Raw genomic sequence first — 16822 nt, forward strand, 5'->3', positions numbered from 1 at the left:
ATATTTTTGTTTTTCAATTTTTGACTTAATGTCTTCCTACCCTATTGTATAATTTGTTCGTACATATGCATAATATCCGAAGCCTTTGCATATTTTTCGTTGCGTCTTTGCTAAAGCATAATTTTTCAGAATAAGTAAACCAGATTGCTTCCACTGTTATAGTCCCCTTCAAAAAGATCATGAATCAACAAATCAAGTACAATTCACTAATCAATATCACTACTATTTTTTGTGACCATTAAACAAAATTTAAGGTAAAAATATTAGTCAGGTATTTCTCAAGAAATATGTCGCTTAAAAGAAATGTTTTGTGCAATTAATTCTATTTTTCAATGATACATTTTTTGAGAAATTTATTAGACTCAATTATATGTCTTTGGAATATTAATAGTACTATTGCATTGTTTAGCCTACTTACCGTATTGTCCTCCATTACTTCTTTGGGATCTTCATAATTCCATAGTCTGCTACGTTCACCTGGATATTTTTGTATTTTTACTATGTATTTACCCATATCTTGTATTAAGTCATGCATTTCAATCCTATTATTTGCAGCTATAAACACAAGAGATTTGTCCATTAGCACATACAATCCATATTCAGCTTTGAAATCACAACTCTCAAGAATTTGCATGACTTCTTCTTTTTTAAATCCTCGGAAGAAGCATGCGATATTTAGAAATATCATTTGCTCTTCGGGCTCCAACCCATCATAACTTATTTTGAGATTTTCAACAATTTCTAAACTAGAATTTTTCTTTATTTTTTCTACAATTTTTTTCCACTCATCTATGCCTCTATTATGCAACAAAGAACCCCACACCTTGAGGGCTAAAGGAAGGCCTTTAGCGTGATTTAATACCTCCAATGAAAACTTTTTAAAACACTCATCTAGAACTTCTTTTTTAAAAGCATGCATATTGAACAATTGCATAGCTTCATGATCAAGTAGTGTAGGCACGGCGTATCTTGCATTACCCTTCTCTATCAAATGTCTATTTCTAGTTGTTACAACAATTCTATTGCCATTACCAAACCAACCAACATCACCTGCTAAATACTCCAAATGATCACCATGATCTATGTCATCGAGCACAATTAGCACTTTCATAGAACAAAGTCTACTTGGAATCATGCACTTCCCATCATACTTATTATTGACGTAATTATTTTTTTCTCCTAACAGTTCAGAGAGAAGGATATTTTGTAAAGAATGCAGTTGATTCTTTCTTGCATTTTCTTTAATATCCGCTAGAAAACAAGCAACTTTAAATTGATAAGATAGAGTATCAAAGATGGCTTTTGCTATTGTCGTTTTACCTACTCCGCCTATTCCCCATATCCCTACAATCCGAACATCATTGGTTTCTATTTGAAGTCAAGATTTTAGTTCCTCTAAATGATCATTTATGTAACACCCCGACTTTTCCAAAACGCCTAAATTAACTCGTACCTTCATGGAAAGACAAAGAGGGTGAGTAATAAATTAAAAAGGATGTGGTATGTCATATTTTAAGTGTTCAAAGGTTTTATCTCAAGTTTTGAAGTTAAGTAAGTGGCAAAATAAAAGTTGGCGAAAGTTATCATAAGTTCCTTTTTAAAGATTTCTTTGAAATTTGGGTCAAATGTATTGGATGTTTTCTCCCAATATATAAAGAGTTAGAAGGCCTATTACCCATTAAATAGAAGGCCTACGAGTCTAGTTTGCAACGCACAAAACCCCGTATCAAACGGACATCCGAGTAAAAAGTTATGAGGGTTTTACTAGGGACTGCCAGGGCAGAATCCGGTTCGGATCCGGGTCGGGTAAAGAAATATGGTATGTCGGCTATTTAACGTTTTTAGCCATGGAAACCGTTCATTTCAGTTCTAAAACCAGAGAGAAAGCTTAGGAGAGGGTTTCTATGAAGTCCTAGCATAATGAAGGTTAGTTTTGACGATTTCTACCATTAAACATTGCCCCCGTGCCTAGAAACGTAATCCCTACACGTGGCAATCGTTTTTCCCTTCTATTTGCTGCGTTTGGAGCTGGTTTTTGAAGATATAAATTTGTAATTATTGGTGTTTCTTCAAGGTTTTAACTTGGTTAACTAAGGTAATCATCTCGGGACTCTTTTATGATTGTTTTTATGAATTTCTACGGACGTTTCGACAAGTTGGGGCAATATGGCAAATCTGCCGATATAAGATTAATTATAAACTGTTTATAGGTGCGTACCAGCTGTGTATATATAGTGTTTGCGAAGCTTAGGACATAAGGAACAACTTTCGTGAAGGAACTATGGTCTTTCGAGCGTTCATTGGAAAGGTATGTTAAGGTTATTCCCTTCGTTCGACATGTTTCCTTAGATGTAGTTAACGTTGGTGATCTTGTAGATGTATTTGTGAATGGTTGGCTGATTGGGTGGTTATAACCCCTCATTTTAGGGACTCACGATCTGTTAAGAAAGACTCTAAGTTAAGAACGACTTGGAGATTATTCATATATATATTGTTTATAGCTAAATTGCTCGCCTTTAGCCTACTTAATTGTTTGCTGTTGCCCTTGGGGCTATTGTGTTTAGCTGTTGAGCTATGAACTGCCTATGGGGGCTATGATGTTGTCTAATAGGACTATATTGTGCCTAGAAGGGCTATGAGTTGCCTACAGGGCTATATTGACGCCTAAGAAGGCTATGTGCTTCCTACAGGGCCATGTTATTGCCTAAGAGGGCTATGAATTGTCTATAAGCTACGTTGATGCCTAGGAGAGCTATGTGCTGCCTACGGGGCTATATTAATGCCTAAGAGGGTTATGTGATTGCCTACGGGGCTAGGGGACTACTGGTAGGGGTATATAGGTTGATTGGCACCTTCCGGGCTTATGGGGGCCTGAGTAGGTGGTCTTGTGTGCTGTTTGTACCTGCCGAGCTTATTGGGGCTTGGTTAGGTTGTTGTTTTATTATTTTTGATAAATTTAGATTTAGGAGCAGGTCAGTACACTTATCTTATCCTTGATTTATTTATCAGATTATTCCAGTATATCAGGATACCTCATCATAAACTATTGCCTTTCATACTCTGTACATTATTTTGTATTGACGCCCCATTGCCTGAGGGCGCTGCATTCATGCATGCAGGTCCTGACAAACGACTGAGTAGACCTCCTCAGCAGCAGGATTGACTTTTATCCGGTTGGCTAGCCCCTTTACTCCGGAGCTGCCAGAGTTGGGAGGTTTGTTACCTTTTGTTGCATATATCTTTATGGGTAGGCTGGGGCCCTGTCCCGCTAATCTTTACTACTCTTAGAGGCTTGCAGACTAGTGTGTGGGGTGTATAGCTACGTTATGGCCATACTGGCCTATGTGGTTGATTTGCTGAAGTTTGTGAGTTGTTTGATGTATTGTTTTAATATATACCTGCTTTTAGTTTTGGTATAGATATCATGGTGGCCTCGACGGCCCAATTAGGACTTCTGTGCTAGTTGGCTATTTATTTATATGATCTCCTGGGAGTAGCTGTTTCTTTTATAGATCAGTTGGCAGGGGCCTTGCCGGCCGATGGCTTAGTTTTAAGCCGAGATATACTTGTTTGATTTCTTGATTGCGTGTGGTTGCCATGCGCTAGTAGCAAATGGTTCAGCAGGGTTGGGTCGGGCCTGAGTTTTGGCATTAGGAGCCAGTTGCGCCCCTTGAGTTTGGGGCGTGACAATTTATTCCCACAACATCTTGTAGAGAAGATAAAGAATGAGTACTCTTGCCAATTTCGGAAGAGATGTGGTTGACGATCTGCTGAATTTTCTCTGATTCAATCCTACATAAATAAGAAGATTGATTGTAGACAATGTGAGGAAGTCAAGTACTTCATTTGTCCCTAATTACTTATCCACTTTTGAGTTGACACACATATTAAGAAAACAATTAATGACATAGTGAGTTTACCATTTTACCCCTATTAATTATGAAGTGGATGAAAAATTCTACATTTTTCAAAGTAATTAGTCATTTAATTGAGGGTATAATAGGTAAAAAATGGACAAGTAATTAGGGACAACTATAAAAGGTAATATGGACAAGTAATTAGGGACAGAGGGAGTATTAGTAAGTAATTTATATTTTTAATGTTCAGGAGCGTATTGAATAGGAAACATATAGTTTAGGGCAATAGCAACATATTGTTAATTTTTTTCATTAAATTGCACTTATGTGTTTTCAACTCACCCGTCCCAGATATCATATCCTTTTAGATTCGTGGCAGCAATTAGGGCAGTTCTCCATCCTCGCACCTTCTGCATCCCCTCAACATCATCTTTATACCTCGATTCATGTTTGGCAAATGCTTCTACAAAGCTCTCACTTTAGTATCGAACATGTGATGGATCCACATCGTAAAAGATCGGGATAACTATTTGTCCATTATTTTAGCTTACTCCTTGAGTTCCATGATCTTTACTAATTCATTCAAGCACCACCTCGATGTAGCATAATTCTTTGAGAAAACGATGAGTGCAACTTGAGACTCTTCGATAGCTTTCAAGAGTTCTTCTGGGATGGAATCGCCTTGCTCTAGCCTTTTATCATCTTGAAAGGTGAATATTCCCTTGTTTTTCAAATCTTCGTACAAGTGACTTGTAAATGTTTTACGGGTATCTTCACCTCTAAAACTTAGAAAGACATTGTACTTCCATCGAGGACAGTAATGTGAATTACTTGCGGAAGAAAAAGAAGAAGAGAATGCCATGGATTCAGTTAATTGTCTAACAAGAAAAAATAAAGTGTATGGATGAGATCAATTGATGAACAAAATCATATAAAGGAAAAAAGAAATTAACAAGTACCAATTCAAGCATGAAAGTTTCTATGAATATTTGCTCTACTCCAATACTAATAGGAAAATTTATGGTTATGGACCACTATTCATCTGCACAAAGAAAAATTGGACCATATTACTATTATAAGCAAACAACGCAAATCTAATTAGTTTTGGGGGTCTAATTATGTGTATTTATTTTAATTTTCGAAATTACCTTCTATACCATATTTACTCATGCGGATTAAATGAGGTGTAATTTATTCTAGATACACTATAGTCAAGTGTGATTTGCAATGTATTTGAGATATACCGATGTATTTGAGTAAGGCATGTGTGGAGCCACGCCTTAATTCCCTGCATTTATATTTGATTGTGAATGGAGTTGACGAATTCCAACATAAATTGAGAAAGGTCACCAAACTCCAGCTTAAGTAATAAATGGAGTTAAATACATTTGGGATGTGTTTAGTAGAGTAAATATACACATACATTGTACGTATTTCAATTTAACATTTCGACAAAAGTGCATACTCTTTAATATTCCTTTTGTTCATTTTTATTTGTCACCGTTTTTTTTTTCAAGTCAAACAATATGAACTTTGATTAACATTTTTAAATGTATTTTTTCATTGTATTGTTATGTAAAAAGGTACAATTTAGATTATATTTTTTATATTTTTTGAATATAGAAATTTTTATTTTAAAACATCTAATTAATATAATCTAATTTAGCTTTGAAAATTAATCAAATTAATTCTCAAAAAGCACAACATAACAACTAAAAATGAACGGAGGGAGTAGTAAGGAGTGATAAGTGTCGGTAGTTATTTAGTTCTTTCTCATTTATGGTAATGGACCCACTATCCATCTGCACAAAGAAAAGTTGGACCTTATTACTATTATGAGCAAACAACACAAATCTCACTAGTTTAGGGCTAATTATGTGTTTTAATTTTAAATTTTTGGAAGTACCTTTTATATTATATATATTTACTTCGCCAGATAAGATACACTGACTCTTTTTCTAACTCTCTTTCTTTGTAACTGTATTTTTGATGTGTGTATATATAAATATAGTATCAAAAGATACATGTTGACTTTCTCGCTGGCCTCTTTCCCTATACATCTGTTAGTATTTATGGTAAAATGTTTGTGTAAATAGATAGTTTTCTTACTATTGTTGATGGATTGGTATCTTCCATCACAATGAATAGATAAAGTCAAGTTGTGTCACGCCCCGAGCCTACACCCTGGGCGGGACCGGCACCCGAAGACCATTTCTGGCCCCAAGCGAACCCTTGGCCTGGCTTTCTTAACTCAGCGGAAACCTAACCCAACAGAATAACTCAATGCAATGCAATATTACAAAACAACTTAACTTATAAAATATGGCCATAAAGGCAACTCGAATCTCAAAATAGAATATTTACATATATACATAGATGAGAGACTCAAAACTAACTGACTGACTGTCTGTCTATGAAGCCTCTAAAATACTGAGATGGATGTTGGGACAGACCCCGCAACATCCTAATAAAACAAAAACTAAGAACACAAAATAATTGAGTCCTCCGGAATGCAAGGAGGCTCACCACTGACTCTGGAGTGCTCAGCTGGATCAACGACGTGCAGGATGCTGATCCGGGGTACCTGAATCTGCATCATCAAACGATGCAGGCCAACTGGCATCAGTACATGGAATGTACGAGTATGCAAGCTGGAAAACTAAGCAACAAAGGCTAGAAGGAAATCTGGAAGAAACTGAATAGCTTACCTGGCTCAACTCAACTCAACCTGACTGACTTCTTTCAATATAAGGCAATTTAAAACAAGTGCGATATAAAGAAAGACTGTTTAAAACATGCTATAAACTCTGTGTGTATACAAAGATACAATAAGCCTGAAATGTATATAGAAATACAATGAACTGATGTATATAAAAATACAATAATCTCTGTGTATGAAAAATACAATAACTGCTGTGGGAGCTTCTCTAACCGACAACCATCACATAAGAGCTATAGTGATGATACAGCGATCGACCTCACGCTGCCAGAGCATCTTATACCCGGCCAAAGGTATAAGACCTGAACTGCCTAATGGATCCACTAGTCTAATCTGAAAAGGATTCATCTAAAAAGTATGATCCTTTTCTACCCATGGTGGCTAACATGGTTCTATGGGGGCTGTGGGTTCTTTGAACGCTCCCCCAATTCGGTGCTCGATACTACTCCCAAAAATGTACTGGCTCTTATGTTTTTAAAACATATTTCTTCCTGCTGATATGAGATAATTACTCAAAAACTAGCCCGAAGGCTCTTTTGGAAATCTCAGTTTCCAACCTTGTTTAAATGTAAAAACATTTCTTTAAAACTTCTTTGGGAATACATAGTTCCCTAATAACTTTGAGAAAAGAACTCAACTTTAAACTCTTTACTTTACTTGAACTCTTGGCTTGATGTGAAACTCTTAACTTAACATGAAACTCTTAACTTTTGACTTGACTTGAAACTCAATACTTAACTTGGAACTTCAGCCTTAGAATGAAGTTAAAACGTTCAATGAAGACTCTTGGAAAACCTTAAAGACTTGCTTTGACTGACTTACTTCTAAGCTTGACTTCACTTGACTTGGAAACTAACTTCACTTGAATTGGAAACTAACTTCACTTGACTTGGAAACTAACTTTCTTGAATTGAATTATGGATTCAAGGGTAATGATTTGTGTTTGGAAGGACCCCATGATGATTAGGAATAACTTAGGACAGCTAGACTTAAGAAAAATTTCGAAATTTAATTCTGAAAACATAACAGATTCTGTTCACAGAGGGAACACAGCTGCAACGCAGACTTGCTTCAAGCAAGCTGCCCGACTTTTTTCCTTCATGTTGCCAACTCTAAACCCTCTCAACCTCAAAGGTTCTTTTCCCAAACACTTAGGGTCATAGACCCCTCAACATACAGTGGATTCCACTCAAAAACGCAACCAGATCCTATCCCAAATCAGCAAGAACTTCAACAACACAACCAACAACTTCAACAACCAAAATAAATCTTTTCTTGGAATTAAAAATGAGTTGGTGTGTGGGGGTATGAACCAACCAACATTAAGGATCATAAAATCCCTCAATATACAATAGCTTTCAGCTCAAGAACACAACCAAATCGTGTCCCACAACCAACAATAACTTTCACAACACAACTAACAACATCAACAACAACTAACAACTTCAACAACTTCAACAACAAATCCAATCTTTTCTCAAATCATAAAATGAGCTTGGTGTGTGGGGGAAAGGATCAACCCACACTAAAGAACTCACATACCTTGATAGGGATCACCCCCGACGAAATTCCACGACGGAAACTTGTTGATCTCCTCTTTCTCCTCTTATTCTCCTCTTCTTCTCTTCTTCTTCTCTTCTTCACTCTCAAGAACCCTAACTTTCTCTTTTTTAAAATGGGATAAAATGATCCAAAATCAGCCTAACACACAATATAACATCAAAAGAAATGATTTGTGAAAAGACCAAAATGCCCTTAAATTTCCGAACGGACTCCCTGCCAACTGCCCAACTTTCAAAGGGCATAACTCGCTCATACAAACTCGGAATCGAGTAAACTTGATGGCGTTGGAAAGATAGTCCCAAGGGCTTTCCAAACATAACTGGAACTACTCCTGGATCATCCTGAGATAGGAGTTATGACTTCTCAAAGTTGGCCAAAAACTCACTGATTTCCACACTTAGCCAAATTTCCAGATTTTGAACTTAGCCAAATTTTCCAGATTCTGGACTGCCAAATTTCCAGATTTTTAAATTTTTCCAAAAATGACTATTTCCAAATTCAAGCTTCTTCATATTCATTTTAAATTGTCGGATGTTACAAGTTGTGTTGTCGGTGACAAAGAAATTACCCTTCTTTTCTCTTTGCACCTTTCATCCACTTGTATAGTGGTCCATTCTGTGCATATTATTACACTGGAAATTTTAAACTCTAGTCTTCATACTTTGTCGGTTACAAAGAAATTGCTTGGAAATAATCTTACGATTTCAAATAAACAAGATCCACAATTTGTTAGGTAAAGTTTCATATAACATTGGAGTTTTGAAGTCTAGTCTTCATACTTTGTCGATCGGTCACAAAGAAATTACTAAGATATAACCTTACATGACAATTTCAAATAAACAAGGTCCACAATTTGTTAGGTAAAAGCTTCATTTTATACCATTTTATTTAGATTATATTTATAAATTCAGTTTATTTCGATTGAGAAATAATATTTTGTTCCAAATGTCAGTTTTAATGGATATCAATAAAGTCGGTATGATATTCAAGTCTGCCTTCTGGATTAACTCCGAATCATAGGTTGCTTCTATTATGAATATGAATGGAAATTATGCTACATCAGTAGAATATTTGAGCTCTACACTTGCAAAATTTAGAAGATGGGGTCTACTCCAATTGAATTGAATTATTGTTGTGGGGTCCACAGTAATATGAACACAATGGGACTACTCAAAATATAAGTGGATGAAGCTGCAAAGAAAGACTATACCTTAGAAAATATCTTCGTTGAATCGAATTATTGCTAGTTAATCTACTCGGTATCCTGCACGTACGTACATGGGCTTGATTTAATTCAAATTCACAGAATTAAATTCTCACATTGAGAGTAAAACACTATCTAACCAAGGCTACTCAATATTCAAGCTTACAGATGTGCATTGTTTGGGTTAAAACCGAAAAATTATACTTTGGTTATTTTTTATTTGTTTTAAGATGAAGAATTAAAAATTTTGAAATATAATTGCAGGCATGAGGTTGTTGGTGTTGTAACCGAGGTCGGTAGCAAGGTAGAGAAATTTAAGGTTTGAGACAAAGTAGGTGTTGGATGTATGGTAGGATCATGTCGAAAATGTGAGAATTGTAGCGTTGTTCTCGAGAATTACTGCCCTCGTCAGATTCCTACATACAACGGCTATATCTTATCTGAATGTTTAAACTGTTTGAGAGAACACTTTTATTTAATTAGTTGTGTCTTCAACACACCTCTGCCTGTTCTTTTTCATGAGTAAAGCATGTGAAATTCTTTTTTTGAAAATGGTGGTGTTGAGATTTTTGAACTCACGACCTCCGCCTGCTCTGGTTCTGTGTTGAAGTGTGCAACAATCTCATCTAAAAGCTTAAGTTGTTATGCCAGTTTAACAATTTAAACACAAGAATGTGGGCTAACCTTTTGTTTATTCTTTTTTAAAAACTAAAGTTTGTATATATAATATGGAAAACAGGAAGGAAGCTAGTGGCTGAAAGTTGCATAGGAGGGATGAAAGAGACTCAAGAAATGTTGGATTTTGCGGCAAAGCATAACATAACACCAATTATTGAAGTCGTGCCAATGGACTATATTAACGCCGCGTTGGAACGTCTTCTGAAATTGGATGCGAAGTACCGTTTTGTGCTAGACATTGGTAATACATTGAACAAGAAATGAGAATAGGGAGGGGTTCAATTATGTCACAGTGTTTCTTTGCTAATTAGATTACATTAATTTCATAGATGATTAATAAGATGTGTTTCTTGCACTTATTAAAATTGAATAAGAATGTAACATTTTACAGTAGATATCAATGGAGACTATGCTTCTTCAGTAGAACTTGATGGTTGGGGAGAAATTATTGGATTCGAAAGCTTCTTTCATCCATCTGCAATTTATCTATTTGTCAGGAAATGGAAAATGTGATTTGAAATATAAAAAGAATGAATTTTTGCATACCCAAATTGTTTCTCAGAAAACATGTTCCCAAACTCACTGCTGATTACTGATATGTAACCTTTGTTTCTTAGAAGAGGAGCAACTGGCCTCTTCTTCATATCTGCTCTTCCTTATCCCAATGCAAAGCTCAGATTCATTTTTATACAACAAACGAACTCCAAATTTACCAAAATCATCATCTGTTTCTCTAAAATCATCTACATGAACAATAGAATCTAACTTAATGCACCCATAGTCATTTGGTGTTTTTTCATTTGCATTAGATGCATCCCATAAGCTACCGAAAGGTACCAACAAAAAATAAATATTCCATTCATAAGAATATTCTGAATTGTTGGATAAGGAAAATTCCTGGGTCATCGACGACATCCCATCATCACATACGGGAATCAAATGAGCTGTGATGCAATCATCAATATAATATTTGCCAGAATAACAAACAGCAAATCCCAAGAAGTTATCACTTACATACCAATTCTTAGGCAAGTTGACTGATACACTTGCACCCATTCCCTGATAGTTGAACCAACTTGGGATATCATCCTGACGTTGATCTCCCAAACTCACAAACACTCTTAGTGACAAGGAATGTGAAGAACAGATGTCATGCTGCAATAATGAGATATTCTGAAACAACGAATTACATATCGAATCATTGGTCCAATCTGCATATATTGTTTTTAACTGTTTTGGAAATTCTGGCAGCTTTGTAAGCCTCTGGCCTGATAAGCTCAAGCATAGAAGAGCACCAAGTTCGGATATGCTTTGAGGCAAATGCTCAAAATTACCCTCGAGACTCAAGTCTTCCAAAGTGGATAAGGATCCAATGTCTTCCGGAAGTCCTCCATCTATTAAATTGCAGCAACAGAGATGTAGTTCTTTCAATGAGAGTAACCCTTCACTCACCGGAGGGAACACAAAGTTCCCTCTATCTTCTGATTTGTAATTTGCAAAAACCAATAATTTAAGCTTGTTCAACCGGACGATGGAGGACGGAGGTTGTGAGATGAGAGTCAGTGAGGCACGAAGCTCCTCCAAGTTTTCTAAATCACCGATCTCTTCTGGCAAGCTTTTAAGTTTAAAGCAGAACGACACATTTAGCTTCAGCAAACCTTTCAACTTACAAATGCTGCTTGGAAGTACTACAAGTTTTTTCATAGCAAAAAGAGTTAGCTCTGTAAGATGACATGCGTATTGCTGAATAATAAATAACTCCAGCTTCATACTTCCAAGGATTTCTGGAAATTTCTCTAAACTATAGCAGTTCTCTAGCTTCAATGATTCAAGAGATTCCACATTAACATATGGAAACCTCTCAAGGCTTTCACAATGAGACAAATTTAACTCAATGAGTTTTTTGCAATACTTGAGGGAAGGATGAACTTCTTCAAGACTCGTACATTGGCCTAGATTCAAATACTCCAAATTTGGCATACCCTTGAAATCTGGTGTTCTCTTCAGGCTTTTGGAGCCCCTTAGATCTATCCTTCGTAGAGACGGCAATTGCTGCAGCTATTCAAAACACAGAATGAATGATGGACAATGGGTAAAGTAGTAAACGACATTTTTAGATTATGACTCAACGTGTGAAAAGAGAAATTGTTTATATGGAAATTACATGCTCAGAAACTAGATAAAAATCATGTTATAATAAATAAAAGGTAAAATATCTAAAAGAAGACCTTAATCTTAGCATGTTTTATTTGATGAAAATTTATGATTATCTGTTCTCATTTACCCCTGGATGCCGATGAGAAAAGTTGTGCCAACATATTTCTTTTTGTTTCTTCTTTAGATGCAGAGGTTGGAAATGCAATTCATAATATGAGAATGTACAACTCAAAATACATTAGTTTGAGTTTATGGAATTAATAACTTATTTTCCTTTAAACACAAGAATCATATATAATTCTAGGACAAGACAAAATAGAAAGTATCTGAAATAGAACGGTACCTTTGTTTCATTCCATAAATAATGCAATGAACTCCATCGGAGATCAACATGAACGATCCTTTTGGGATTAAAATTTTTTGGCAATAACTGCCAAGGATAATTATACCAGACAAACCAACGCAAGTTGTTGGAAAGGTACTCAATGGAGCCATCATGGCAATTGGAGTCAGATGAAAAGAAGGAGGCCGTCATCCTACTATATTCGTATCCATTGCGTATGCATAATATCCTAAGCATTTTCATATTTTTCATTACCTCTTTATCAAAGTTTAGTTGTTCAAAACAAGTAAACCAGATTGCTTCCACTGCCATAGTTCCCTAGTAAAAAAATCATGAGACAAATCATAACTACAGATGCCGTGCAAAATCCACTAACCAATATCACTACTTTCTTTCGAGTATATATATATATATATCTTTGAAATATGAGTACTATTGCATTGTTTAGCTTACTTACCATATTGTGCATCATCACATCTTCGAAATCTTCAACATTCCATACTCTGCTAGGTTTTCCGGAATCTTTTTGCATTTTCACTATATATTTGCCCATATCTTGAATCAAGTCATGCATTTCAATATAATTATATTCAGAGATGAACACAAGGGATTTGTCAATTAGGACATCCAATATGTATTCAGCTCCAGAATCATAGCTCTCAAGGATTTGCATGACTTCTTTTCTTTCATGCCAACGCAAGAAACATGTGATATCAAGAAATATCTTTTGCTCTCCGGGCTCCAACCCATCATAACTTATTTTGAGTTTTTCAAAAATTTCTGAATTAGACTTCTTTATTTTGTCTACAATTCTTTTCCACTTATCTACGCCTTTCTTATGCAACATAGAACCCCACACCTTGAGGGCTAAAGGAAGGCCTTTAGCGTAATTTATTACCTCCAACGCGAACATCTCAAAACACTCATCTGGAACTTCTTTTTTGAAAGCATGTTGATTGAACAATTGCATAGCATCATCATCAGGTAGTGTAGGCACTTCATATATTGCATCATTATTCTCTATCAATTTTCTATTTCTAGTTGTTACAATAACTCTGCTTCCGTTACCAAACCAACCAACATCACCTGCTAAATACTCCAAATGGTCACCATGATCTATGTCATCAAGCACAATCAACACCTTCATAGAACAAAGTCTGCTCTGAATCATGCACTTCCCAACATACTCATCGTTGACGTGATCATCTTTTTTTCTTAACAGTTCAGAGAGAAGGGTATTTTGTAAAGAATGCAATTGATTCTTTTTTACATTTTCTTTAACATTCCCAAGAAAACAAGCTGCTTCAAATTGATCAGATAGAGTATCAAAGATGGCTTTTGCTATAGTTGTTTTACCAATTCCGCCTGTTCCCCAAATTCCTACAATCCGAACATTATTGATTTCCATTTGAAGTAGGGATTTTAGTTCCGCTAAATGAGAATTTATTCCCACAACATCTTGCAAATAAGATAAAAAACGAGCACTCTTGCAAAATTTGGAAGAGATGTGGTCGACGATCTGATCAATTTTCATCGATTGATTAATCCTACATAAGTTAGAGATCGATTGTTGACAATGTGAGGAAGTCAAGTGTTAGAAAGTAATTTCATAATTTTAATGTTCAAGAGTGTATTAAATAGGAAACATTATAGTTCAGGATAATATATAGAAACATATTGTTATTTTTTTTCATCAAAAGCAATTATTTATTTCCAACTCACCCGTCATGAATATCGTGTCCTTTTAGATCTGCGGCAGCAGTTAGGGCATTCCTCCATCCTTGAACCTTCTGCATCCCCTCAACATCATCCTTATACCTCGATTCATATTTGGCAAATGCTTCTGCAAAGCTCTCACTTTGGTATCGAACATGTGATGGATCCACGTAATAGAAGACCGGTATAACTGTTTGTCTATTTTCTTTCTCCTTGCATTCCATAATCTTCACTAGTTCATTCAAGCACCAACTTGACTTAGCATAATTCTTTGAGAAAACGATTACAGCAACTTGAGACTCTTCTATCGCTTGCACAAGTTCTTCTGAGATGGAATCGCCATCCTCTAGTCTTTCATCATCTAGAAAGGTGGCTATTCCCCTATTTTTCAAACCTTTGTTCAAGTGACTTGTAAAGTTATTCCGGGTATCATCTCCTCTGAAACTTAGAAAGACATTGTACTTCCATCGAGGACAGTACTGTGAATTACTCGCAGAAGAAGAAGATGGTGCCATAGATTCAATTAATTGTCTGAAAAGAAAAACTAATGTGTATGGATCGGATGAGATCAATTGAATGATGAACAAATTAGTTATATAGAGGAAAGAAGAAATAAACATTGCAGTCAACTAATAATATTAATAGGAAATTTCTTTATGTCTACTTAGCTAACGCATTAACTATTCTGACAAGTTTTAGCCATACATATTGAATTTCTATTGCTTCTCTGTAGATCATTTATGGTTATGGATCCACTATTCATCTGCACAAAGAAAAATTGGACCATATTGCTATTACTGTTCACTCTGATTCATAATTAAGTTGCTTATATTTGGGCTCTACATTCCAAAGGAACAATAGTTTCTTCACGCCTTCCACACATTTATATTTGATTGTGACAATTGTACGTGCATGAAGTTGACGAATTCCAACAAAAATTAGGAAAAGGTCACCCAACTTGCAAAAGGATAAAAAAAAATGAAAAGGGCCAAAGAGGCTAAGGCGCGGGATTCCCTCACCTTAGCCCAAAAATATAAGAAGCAAGGCGTGTGTAGAGTCACGCCTGGTATATATGCATGGAGCTGACAAATTCCAACAAAAATTGGGAAAAGGTCACCCAACTCCAGCCTCAATAATAAATGGAGTTAACTACATTTGGGGTGTGTTTAGTAGAGTAAATATACACATATATACAACCCCCAAGCCTTTTGTTATGGTACACATTTCAATACAACATGTCGACAAAAGTGCATACTTCTTCGAAAAATTATGTTGTATATATATGTGAAATTTTATATTTAAAGGATATATATTTAAAGTTGGACACCCTTGATAAAAGTTATGCCTTTGGTACAGTGGTAATGGATGTCCAATTGAATGATAGAGTTTCGGGTTTGAACCTAAATAGAACAATATTTTTTAATTTTATTTTGACAGCCACACACCAATATTCTTGGACACCCTTAATAAAATTTTTGATTCCGCTACTAGGTGTGAGAGTCATGTGCCTTACAAGGCGTGGCCTCACACGTGGCTTTCTTTTTACATTGTTAACCGCATTAAAAAATTTGGGTTATGGTGTGGGATCATGTGCCTTTACCCCTTTGCTCTTTAATTTTTTTTGTTGTCCTTTTGAAATTTTGGCAAAAAAAAAAAAAATTGCCCTTTATGCTCTGGTCTACAAAATAGACAGCTAAAAGTACAAGCGGATGAAGCTTCAAAGAAAAAGAATATCCCAAATTAGAAGAAACAAAATTTTAGGAGAAGTTAAATGGAATTTATTGTAATGGGCGGAGCCACTTTAGTTGAAGGGTGGTTTGGTGCACACACATCGCTAGAAAATTATGTGGTATATCAAGATTAAATATTACTCTGTTATTACAAGTGTATATTTAAATTTTTACACCCTTAACATAACTAAGAAAAATATTTGCACACCCTTTGCTAAATTTCTAACTCCGTGTTGCTTCCAATTGCACATGCAAGTGTACGTGGTCGCACAAGTAATATAGTGGCTCTTAAAAGAACCGGATTATCGAATCCAAAGGACTTGTCAATTAACCATTTCCTAAATTATACTAATTCTAATTATTTATTTAAGGGAGGATTTCAAAAGATGAATATTGTCACGCCCCGAGCGTACACCCTGGGCGGGACCGGCACCCGGAGACCATTTCTGGCCCCAAGCGAACCCTTGGCCTGGCTTTCTTAACTCAGCGGAAACCTAACCCAACAGAATAACTCAATGCAATGCAATATTACAAAACAACTTAACTTATAAAATATGGCCATAAAGGCAACTCGAATCTCAAAATAGAATATTTACATATATATATAGATGAGAGACTCAAAACTAACTGACTGACTGTCTGTCTATGAAGCCTCTAAAATACTGAGATGGATGTTGGGACAGACCCCGCAACATCCTAATAAAACAAAAACTAAGAACACAAAATAATTGAGTCCTCCGGAATGCAAGGAGGCTCACCACTGACTCTGGAGTGCTCAGCTGGATCAACGACGTGCAGGATGCTGATCCGGGGTACCTGAATCTGCATCATCAAACGATGCAGGCCAACTGGCAT

General features: G+C 35.9%; 2 protein-coding genes and 2 long non-coding RNA genes across 4 annotated transcripts in view; 2 read left to right on the plus strand and 2 right to left on the minus strand.

The window, feature by feature from the left end:
- Positions 1-4815, minus strand: part of LOC125843865 (TMV resistance protein N-like) — a 367653-nt gene extending 362838 nt beyond the window's left edge. The window contains exon 1 of the mRNA XM_049523087.1: positions 4635-4815. Coding sequence (XP_049379044.1) covers positions 4635-4719 — 85 coding nt within the window. The 5' untranslated portion in view covers positions 4720-4815. The remainder of the gene's footprint in view (positions 1-4634) is intronic.
- LOC125843938 (uncharacterized) overlaps positions 1-16822 on the plus strand; it is a 36450-nt gene that overhangs the window by 7697 nt on the left and 11931 nt on the right. Inside the window, exon 2 of the long non-coding RNA XR_007444092.1 lies at positions 14607-14745. This is a non-coding gene — a long non-coding RNA (uncharacterized LOC125843938). The remainder of the gene's footprint in view (positions 1-14606; positions 14746-16822) is intronic.
- Positions 1883-3186, plus strand: LOC125843935 (uncharacterized). The gene is made up of 3 exons (XR_007444089.1): positions 1883-2095; positions 2211-2308; positions 3120-3186. It is a non-coding gene; the product is annotated as an uncharacterized LOC125843935 (long non-coding RNA).
- LOC125843867 (TMV resistance protein N-like) lies at positions 10334-14852 on the minus strand. Its single transcript, XM_049523088.1, has 5 exons — positions 14244-14852; positions 12979-14068; positions 12522-12839; positions 11509-12073; positions 10334-11427 (listed from the first exon to the last, which is right to left on the minus strand). Exons 1-5 carry the CDS (start codon positions 14750-14752, stop codon positions 10601-10603), a joined length of 3309 nt encoding a protein of 1102 aa, XP_049379045.1. The 5' UTR covers positions 14753-14852; the 3' UTR covers positions 10334-10600.

The sequence above is a fragment of the Solanum stenotomum genome, chromosome 11 (genome assembly GCF_019186545.1).
Source record: "Solanum stenotomum isolate F172 chromosome 11, ASM1918654v1, whole genome shotgun sequence".
NCBI lineage: Eukaryota > Viridiplantae > Streptophyta > Magnoliopsida > Solanales > Solanaceae > Solanum > Solanum stenotomum.

Bases quoted from the DNA above. Each gene is read 5' to 3' on its own strand.
- LOC125843867 (XM_049523088.1), bottom strand. From the start codon at position 14,752: ATGGCACCATCTTCTTCTTCTGCGAGTAATTCACAGTACTGTCCTCGA. The intron at 12,840-12,978 runs GTAAGTAAGCTA...TTTTTTTACTAG, and splicing joins ATGTGATGATGCACAATATG to GGAACTATGGCAGTGGAAGC. The intron at 12,074-12,521 runs GTACCGTTCTAT...GAATAGCTGCAG, and splicing joins ATTTATGGAATGAAACAAAG to CAATTGCCGTCTCTACGAAG.